Consider the following 9595-nt stretch of genomic DNA (forward strand, 5'->3'; position numbering starts at 1 on the left):
TCCAATATTTTTTTTCTTTTAGCTGTGTAATACAAGTTTTAGGCTGAATTTTTTTTTGGGGGTAATCTCATAGTTTTAGATTTTTTTTTGAAACAAAATAAAAAAAATTTGAAGCAAATTTACAACGAGATTAAAAGTAAGAGACTAGGGTTATCACAATTAAACAATTTAAGTATTTGATATTTGTTTTTCTTTCCTAAATAAATTAAGATTAAACCTAATATCTTACTTTCCATTCTGTTGTAAATTTGCTTCTATTTTTTTTCTTCAGAAAAAAAATCTAAGAGTAAGATATTATCCTAAAAAATTGTTCCTAAAACTTGTATTACATTGGGAGAGAAAAAAAAATTAGATGTTGTGCTCTTTATTTTAGTGAGGTAGAATAAATTTTAGATTTAAGGTTTAGATTGATTCACTTTGATCTAAGAGTTAAAAACAATTTGATTGTTATGACTCTCATTTTAAAAGTTCTCACTATAATTGTCACCATGATTTTATAGTGTTATTTTTTAATAAATATGTAAACTATATGACTAAATTAATTAATTTAATATTAATATACTATCACATTAATTAATAGTTAATCTTACTTTTTTTTAATTATCACGTGATAATAATTAATAATGTAATACACGATATGTTCAAAAAGTTCACCAAACTTATATATATTATAGGTAATATTTTAGTATCAAATTTTACTATTAAAATATTACTATATAAAATAATAATATTAAGACAATAACATTCTGTTAATAAATATTTTAAATATTTTTACAATTAATATTTCAATAGCTAATTGGAAAAAGAATGTAGTTTCTCCAGAAAATAACCAAAAAAAAAAAACCCATTCTACATTCCATCATCTAAACATAAGAAAATTTACAAGTATTTTAGAAAAATCTTCATGTTTTCCAAAAAACATTTTATGCAAATAGACTATATGAATCATCTATCTATATCAGAATCATTAGCTATCATGTCAAACCTAAGAACTTTGATCCAAACTCAACCCAATTTCAATCTGGATTAGTCAAATTGTAACTCAAAGATGAGATGAGAACCAACAGTGAATGTCTTGCAGTTTTTAGAAAAACAAATCGCACAGACCCGAAACATCCACTGCAAGTGGATCCAATTGTAATCATTTCACTTTGATTTGCATTCAACGTCTTCTACGTAGCATATTCGTACATTTGTATTTTCAACTATGTACAATGACAAAATGCATTGAAAGAATTACAGTATGAGGTGATAGGAGGAGGTAAGCACGTTATCCAAAAAAGCTAACAATTACAACAGCAGTGTGAATATATGAGAAAAAGAATACCGGAAATAATAATAATAATACTTCATGAATTCCGTCCGTAATCGCCTATCATCATTCCTTTCATACTCTTGGATAGCCAGATAGCTGTCTCCCTTGGAGACACCTTATCTTTCCCGAAAGGCTTCAAAACTATGGACAGCTCTTGTAATCTGTTTTGCTGCAGTAGCTCTGCAGACAATTCAAGGAGCCCTTCAAGTGCCTCTGCCCTTTGCCTATAAGAATTGACATCCAGAGTTTCCTTTGCAGGTTTCTCATCTTCTGTTACACAAGATCCGGGCTTCACAGCCTCCGGGGAGGAAGTTGAGTTCCTAATATCCCTTTCTTTACCACCACAATAATCTGAAACATTTTGTGTTGAAATTAAAGCTTCAGAGCAACTTGATGCAAGGGTCACCGGACTTGTCATGTTTCTCATATCCAATTCATCTCTCACAACATTGATGGGTTCTGGAGATGGGGAAAAGGAGTTGCCGATATCCATTTCTTTAACAACGTAGGGCATGGAGTTCCTACAATCCATTTGTTTAACACCAGAATAATCCAAAACATTTGGTGTTGAACTTAAAGCTTCAGAGCAGCTTGATGCAAGGGTCACTGAACTAGTCATGTTTCTTGCATCCAATTCATCCCTCGCAACATTTGTGGGTTCTGGAGATGAGGAAATGGAGTTCCCAATATCCTTTTCTTTAAAAGTGGAGCGCATTGAGTTCCTAACATCCACCTCTTTAACACAAGAATAATATGAAGCATTTGATGTTGAACTTAAAGCTTCATAGCAGCTTGCTGCAAGGGTCACTTGACTAATCCTGTTTCTTATATCTAATTCATCCCTCACAACATTCATGGGTTCTGGAGACGAGGAAATAGAGTTCACAATATCCATTTCTTGAACACCAGAGGTAATGGACATTTCTTCGACACCAGAATAATCCGAAATATTTGGTGTTGAACTTAAAGCTCCACAGAAACTTAATGTATTGGTCACTGGACTAGTCGTGTTTCTCATATCCAATTCATCCCTCATAACATCTATCAGTTCAGGAGATGAGGAGATGGAGTTCCTAATATCCATTTCTTCTACACCAGAATAATCTGAAACATTCGGTGTTGAACTTAAAGCTTCAGAAAATTTTGATGTAATGGTCACTGGACTAGTCGTGTTTCTCATATACAGTTCATCCCTTGCTTCATTTACGAGTTTTGGGGATGAAGAAGCAGAGTTACTAATATCCATTTCTTCAACACCAGAGCAAATAGAGTTCCTAACATCCATTTCTCCGACACCAGAATAATCCGAAACATTTGGTGCTGAGCTTAAAGCTTCAGAGCAACTTGACACAAGGGTCACTGGGCTAGTCATGGTTCTCATAACTAATACATCCCTCACATCATCTATAAGTCCTCGAGATGAGGAAACACAGCACGTAGTATCCGTTTCTTTAACACCAGAGGGAATGGAGTTCCTCACATCCATTTCCGTGAGACCAGAATAATCTAAAACATTTGATGTTGAACTTGAAGCTTCAGTGCAACTTGATGTAAGAGTCAGTGAACTAGTCATGTTTCTCATATACAATTCATTCCTCGAAACATTTATGAGTTTCCCAACATCCACACTTCGATCACCCGTTTCTACCTTTTTGACTGCTGGCTTCTCACTGCCAACACAGAAGCTACTGTGCCTTTTAACATGTATAATTTCATCAGATGGTGTTCCAATTGTTGAATCATGCACATTTGTTTCTTTATCTGGTTGTGAATTCTTCGGGCTACATGAAATTGATGAGGTGCAAGGCAAAGTTTCTGCAACTGATGAGAGAAGTTCCATTACAGTGAACTTGTCATAACCACTACTACATCTGCTTGCCATGGTTTCATCAGTCCTGATAGTAGGGCAATCTTCCCTGGCAGTCAGTCCGCTTACAGGGAAACTTTCCACAATGCTTAACCTGCTTGTATGGGTATCATCCCTAATACTTATACAGCTCATGGGGGCATCATTATTGCTACTTGGCCTGCAAACGGGACAATCTTCACCAGCAGTTGGTCCACTTACAGGGGCATTTTCCCCAATACTTAACCTGCTTATAGGGGCATCAACACTTCTACTTGGCCTGCTAAAGGGGTAATCTTCACCAGCAGTTGGTCCACTTACAGGAGCATTTTCCCCCATACTTAACCTGCTTATAGGGGCATCATCACCGCTACTAGGCCTGCTTATAGGAGCATCATCCCAGGTACTTGAGGTGCTCACAGGGGCATCATCCCTACTACTAGGACTACTTATAGGAGCATCATCCGTTCTACTTATCTGGCTTAAAGGAATATCATCCATACTTGAGGTGCTCACAGGGGCATCATCCCTACTAACTATCCTGCTTGCAGCTGTATCATCTTTATGAACAAAATTTTCTTCAGAAATCAGGACCGGAAGGCCTAAAGGGGCACTTGGACTGACTTTTTCATCAACTGAAGTGAAATGAGCCTTCGCTGGATCAGATTCTTCAGTTGAACATATGACAGATTCATGATCATAACTGTAGCTTTCTCTCAACAGAACCTCAGGCATCTCTGATTTCAGAGCAGGTGAGCTGCATGGTGGATGCAATTCCAAGTTCTTGATGTCAGTGATTATCCCATGATCTTGTGTCTGTTCTTTCATGTCAATAAACTGGGTTATTGCATCATCACAAATCTCAAATGCTTGAATTGAGATTGAAGATGAGATAGAATTTCTGTTATCTGATTGCACCCCCTTTGTAGATTGACTTAGAGCTATCTCAGTCTCAGCCTCTTGTTTTACCTCCCTAGAAGCATTTGAAAAGTAAGTGTTCGGCGGTTGGCGAGAAATAGCCTCACACTCCTGGTTTATTTCTGGAGATCCTAATTTGCTTCTGTTACTTGCCCCATTTAAAACATCAGTTCCAGCATGTTTCATTTTTCCTGTAATAGATGATCTTCTTGCAAAGTTGGAAGGAGTAGTTCTGTGCTTAGAAGGTAGACTATCTTCAGCAACATGCTTCCAAGGTGCAGGTGGAGGAGTCCCTTCATTTCTAGGTTTAGTCTTAGGGGAGGATTCAATTACAGGTAACTGGAGAGAAGAATCTTGCAAAATAAGTGAGGATACCAATAAAAAATAGATTAAAATTGAACCACTAAGTGGCAATCATACCTGGTGCTTCAAATGGTGTGATCCTGGCATCCTTTTAGCAGAATCTAATGGTAATTTTGCTGAAGCAACAGTGGGTGTATTTGCATTGAATTTTGAACCTGGAGCTGGACAAGGAGGTTTGAGAACTTTGAGTGATGCCTCTATATTATTTCTCTGAGTCAATCCACCTACAGCTTTTGTACGGCTACCTCTCATAGGGGAACCACTTTCTCTTACTTTCCCTTCTCTCAAAGCCGTCACCATACTTTTGGTGTTTTTTGGTTGCTTTGATTGCACATTAGATTCCTGCTCCACATAAGAAGGTTTCATCATTCCTTCTTCATCAACTTCACCAGCTGAAATAACGGGGCAAATCTCTTCTCCCTTAGGATTTGAATCTGAGGCAGTAGCCTTATTATTGCTATCTGGAACCCTTGTGGCAGTGTTTCTGTAACTGGAAAGCAAACTATCTTTATTGCTACATGAGCTATTACTATTCTGACTCTCGGCCATGTTTTTCCTAATACCACGACTGGTGGTAACATGCTTATCCAAGCAGCAGTTCTTTGAAAGGTTGCTGAATGATGGACAATACTTATCAACATAAGGCTGCACATAAGGGTGCTTCAAAAGCTCTGATGCCTAATCAAGGTGAAAACCCAAAATGTTACATCAAAGTCCTGCATGTGGAGAAGCCTTAGAATTAAGCAAAAAGAAACTCTTACACTTGGTCGATGCTCTGGATTCTTTCTTAGCATGCCCTTGATAACTGTTTTCCTGTGTGTGTAACATTAAACAGATTAACCATCACGCAGTGAGGAGTTGATTACTTGAAAAAGTTTACAGCATTAATCATGTTAAGCGTTACCACCCAAATACAGATTGCTTAGTCCCTTGGGATTTTAAACGAAAATTCAGTTTTCTGTGCTGTATAAAAGAGAGGAAAGAATAGTTCCCAAGAAACCAGTTTCAAAATTCCTCGACATGTAATAAAGAATATGATTAAGAGATCCGCACTTAATTGAAACATAATGCATGAAAGAATACTAATGAACAAAAAAAATGCATGAAAGAATACTTAGCAAAATGAGGAAATGAGCAAGGGTAGAAAGCACAGATAGAGCATGAAAAATCACAAGAGAATACTCAAGTCATCATGAAAACCGACAAGACTGAACTCTAAAGTTCATATTAGACTTACAACGATGGAGAGTAGCAAGAAGGCAAAGGGCCAATAGAGGAACGGTTTATCTTGCTTATCAACCCTGCCATGTCCTAGAACAAGTTTGATAAAAAATTAGTTGGATCAGAATTAAATTTGTATAATTTACATGGTTAGCGGAGGCTCAAAATTAGTAGCTTGTGGAAAACCTATCAAAGGACATCACATCACACCAGACAAGAAGATAATATTAAGTATTTTGAAAGCACTGCTTACAAGTGCATCAAAGAATTCATGGAAAACTGTTATAAATGTAGCAAAATTGCTACTACTCAAATCCAATTCAGATAACTACTGAGAAAGTTTCATTACATTTGGCAATGGAAAAAACTTCCACAAGAAGATTTAAAGAAAAAAATACATTTTATAATTTCCTTGTTAATATAACATCAAATGAAATTTGTGCTATTTGTCAAAATGGGATATAACTGTAAACTCATTCCGGAATACAAGTAAAAGATTCAACCAAAGAACTGAGAGAATTCTTACCAAAGCTTTAAAAGCAGGACGACGAGCAGCCATCTCATACATACAGCACCCTGTTGAACAAGAAGCAATTCTGCCAAAATAAGAGAAGAAGAAAGAAAAAGAAAATACTTGTACATGTCAAACACTCAAGAAAAGACATACCCAGAGACCAGATATCAGACTTAAAACCATAAGGGATATCTGCAAGCAGCTCAGGACACATGTAATTGGGTGTTCCAACCACCTGAGACATGTAGTAAACAACTATTAACTAGCACTAGAACTAAAAATAATCATCACATTCTAACATAAGAATAAATACACAAAACGAATAATTATATCAAAGGTAAATAAGTTTTGTATTAACTGAAAGTCAATATAAGGGCTTGAGAATACTAATTTTTAGACTAGTGGCTGTTCTCATACTCGTACCCCAGCATTTGAGGCTCAAGAAGCAGGTTTCAACTCCCTCCTCCCTACTGCCTTTGTCCAAATGTATCAAGTATGAGGGTGGGGATTGAGGAGTACAAATCTAACCCAACAGGTACAGTTATAAAAGAATTTTATGTCTTTGGACATTTAAATTTGAAACAACATATGAGTGACACAGTTGATTTACAGTACTCCACTATGTAATCCTCGCACAATGTTTAGCCTCTTTTACATTAAATTATTAATACAAGACCATTAAAAATGTTAAGTGCATCACTATAATCAAATTTAACCCACTTTAACTAAGTAACCAGAAGACGCATACATGCATATTTTTTCAATTACTCAGTAATGAAGCCATCTATCTCCAAAAATACTAAGGTATCAAATAATGATTCTTTTTCTGTTTAACTCTTTCCTTGAAGAAAAATGATTGTGATTATTTATCTTAATCAAATTGGTATTATTATAACTTTTCCTTGGCAATTAGTAACAATTTGTTCTCAGTAGATAAGAACTAAAAGTAGCACCAAGTTTAACTGCAAGCTTGGAACACACTTAGCATGTTCATTTAACAAATCATATTATTTTTCCAGAACATGTTAGACTGTGACAGCTAACCCAGGTAGAGTGGAATATGTATTATGTTATGAATTATCTACTCTATGAATAATATGCTACCGCCATCCAAGATTTTTGCCATAAGAGTATTAAAGGAAATTGTGGAATCAGCCAACAGAACACAAATATGGAACACAACTCTTTTTGAAGCTTTGTAGCATAAGCTTATTTATTACCCAACTGAAATTGTAGAGAAAAATGACCCAAAAAAACTGTTTTTCAATCCTCGGACACGGTTGAAAAAAGATTAAAAAGAAAATGTATATAAAAGAATAATTTCATTACAAAGTACATACTGAGGAAGCCAAATCATCTGCCTTCAAAGTTTTAGCAAGCCCAAAATCCCCTAAAGCAGCACAGACCAGAAAGGAAATTTAGGATAACAATCACAGAATAGACAATCAGGTAGGATATCTAATATAACTCAATATAGAAACAAAGAGAAAGAGAGAACCTGTAAGAAACCAAGAAGAAAAGGGAAAAGGCAAACTCACCAAGGCGGACATCTTGATCTTTGGTAAGAAAGATATTGGAACACTACCAAAATAGTGCTAAAGTCAGTCCATGAAACATTAAGTTAATAGAAAGACCAATATAAATTAACACATTCATACCTTTATGTCCCGATGAAGAACAAAATTTGAATGCAGATATTCAACTGCCAGAAGTAGCTGTGCAAACCACTTGCAGAGTTTCTGCACGAAGTTCACAATCATCAGTGTTAACTTGTAAGCCATAACCTAAGAAGAAACTAACTTGTAAAAATTCAGTAGGTATAGAGAAATTAGATTACCTCCTCAGGGAAATAGATCCCATTTGATTTTCTCATCAATTCGGCCCTGTTAGAAACAGTAAAACAGAACAATATTAACATATTGCAAATTTTGCAGAAATCTAAACACAAAAAAACTTCAAATCAAAGTTCTCCATGCAAATACGGAAACTCACATATCGCCACCTTCACAGTACCCAGTAACAATGCAAACATAGCAACCCTACATTACAATCAAAAACTCAAAATCAACAGGGGAAGAAAACAAAAGGTAGTCACGTACTCAACAAGCTACAAGTAAAAGTAGATTTTGATTCAAGAATCCTAGCAAAAATACAAAAATGTAGCACGGTAACTTACTTTCTCAACCCAGGCTTCCTTAAATTTAACAATGTAAGGGTGTTGAATTCGCGAAATAAGGGCCATCTACGTTCCACAAAATTAGTAAATTACAAATTGGAAATTTAAATTCTCTATTAACAGATTAAATTATTTAACAGGAAATAACAACTAACTTCTTGATGTGCAGAACTCCTACAACGCTCCGTTTGCCGCGCCAATCTGATCTTCTTCAACACATAACTGAAATTCGAAAAATAAAATCGATCAAACAATTTACACGTTGCTAAAAGTTCAAAAATTGAGAAACCAGAAAAGAAAATACTTTTTCTTCTCGGATTTATGATGGACGAGAATGGCAGCGCCGAAAGCACCACGGCCGATCTGTTCCATTATCTCGTATCGCTCCATTCTCGACTCCATTGCCATAAACCCTTTACCCTATTTCTCCTTTTTTTTTTTGCAAATCAAAATTTCATAATTTCAAAGGAAAAAAAAAAGGAGCAGCTAAGAATCGTTTTGAAAAAAATTCAAAAATTTGGTTTTAAGACATTTCTTTCTCCGGATCTCGAAATAATTGCCGGATTCTTCGCTTCACCTCTTATCCTGCCAGTGCATTTCATCAATAATCAAACGAATCGTTTTGAAAAATATCACCCTTTTTCCTTTCGAAATCTTCGCCTAAGATCCTAACCTCCTTCTTTTCATTGCTGCTGAATTTTCACTACAGCTTTTCTCATTCACTTCACTCTGTAGTGAGAAATAAAACTGAATTAATTTATCTATTTTTCTTCAGTTATGAATTCTTTAAGCAATAGAGAGAGTTTCTTTTTTTTTTTCTTCTTCTTATTTGGAAGTCAACAGAGAGAGTTGATTAATAAGTAAATATAGCAGAATCCCCCAACTTAGTAGTCAACCGAAGTAATTTTTTTTTTATTTGTTCTGTTTATTTAAGCGATACTCTACGCCGACACAACAGAACCAGTTGTACTTCAAAAGTATCTCCGTTTCATGTGACAGATTTTGAAACATACTAGAAATTTGTATAGTGGAGGAAAATAAATTCCCGCAATAAAATATGTTTTTTAAATAAATTATTAAATTAAAAAATAAATTTTGATATTATGCTCTAATTTTATTTTTAATGAATTAATGTAATTATTGATCCAAACTTAATAATTAAATTTAGAGTAATGTATAAAAATAGTCACTTTTGTTTGCCTCAGGTTACATTTTAGTCACTTATATTTGAAATGTTACGTT

General features: G+C 35.2%; 1 protein-coding gene across 3 annotated transcripts; it reads right to left on the reverse strand.

The window, feature by feature from the left end:
- Positions 1-1135: 1135 nt before the first annotated feature.
- LOC107889202 (serine/threonine-protein kinase Nek5) lies at positions 1136-9234 on the reverse strand. Of its 3 annotated transcripts, none has more exons than XM_016813557.2 (14): positions 8658-9234; positions 8509-8575; positions 8354-8419; positions 8170-8216; positions 8015-8060; positions 7836-7916; positions 7716-7758; positions 7518-7567; positions 6331-6412; positions 6190-6239; positions 5680-5753; positions 5204-5255; positions 4500-5120; positions 1136-4418 (listed from the first exon to the last, which is right to left on the reverse strand). In XM_016813557.2, exons 1-14 carry the CDS (start codon positions 8759-8761, stop codon positions 1350-1352), a joined length of 4452 nt encoding a protein of 1483 aa, XP_016669046.2. In that variant the 5' UTR covers positions 8762-9234; the 3' UTR covers positions 1136-1349. The 3 variants fall into 3 exon arrangements, with proteins under 3 accessions (XP_016669046.2, XP_016669047.2, XP_016669048.2); XM_016813558.2 differs by having other exon boundaries at positions 8931-9225; XM_016813559.2 differs by lacking the exons at positions 8354-8419; positions 8509-8575; positions 8658-9234 and having other exon boundaries at positions 7676-7758.
- Between the last annotated feature and the right edge of the window lie 361 nt (positions 9235-9595).

Source organism: Gossypium hirsutum, chromosome A09, assembly GCF_007990345.1.
Source record: "Gossypium hirsutum isolate 1008001.06 chromosome A09, Gossypium_hirsutum_v2.1, whole genome shotgun sequence".
NCBI classification, from domain to species: Eukaryota; Viridiplantae; Streptophyta; class Magnoliopsida; order Malvales; family Malvaceae; genus Gossypium; species Gossypium hirsutum.

Bases quoted from the DNA above. Each gene is read 5' to 3' on its own strand.
- LOC107889202 (XM_016813557.2), bottom strand. From the start codon at position 8,761: ATGGCAATGGAGTCGAGAATGGAGCGATACGAGATAATGGAACAGATC. The intron at 5,754-6,189 runs GTAAGAATTCTC...AACTTGTTCTAG, and splicing joins GTCCTGCTTTTAAAGCTTTG to GACATGGCAGGGTTGATAAG. The intron at 5,256-5,679 runs GTAAGTCTAATA...TTACACACACAG, and splicing joins TCTTGCTACTCTCCATCGTT to GAAAACAGTTATCAAGGGCA.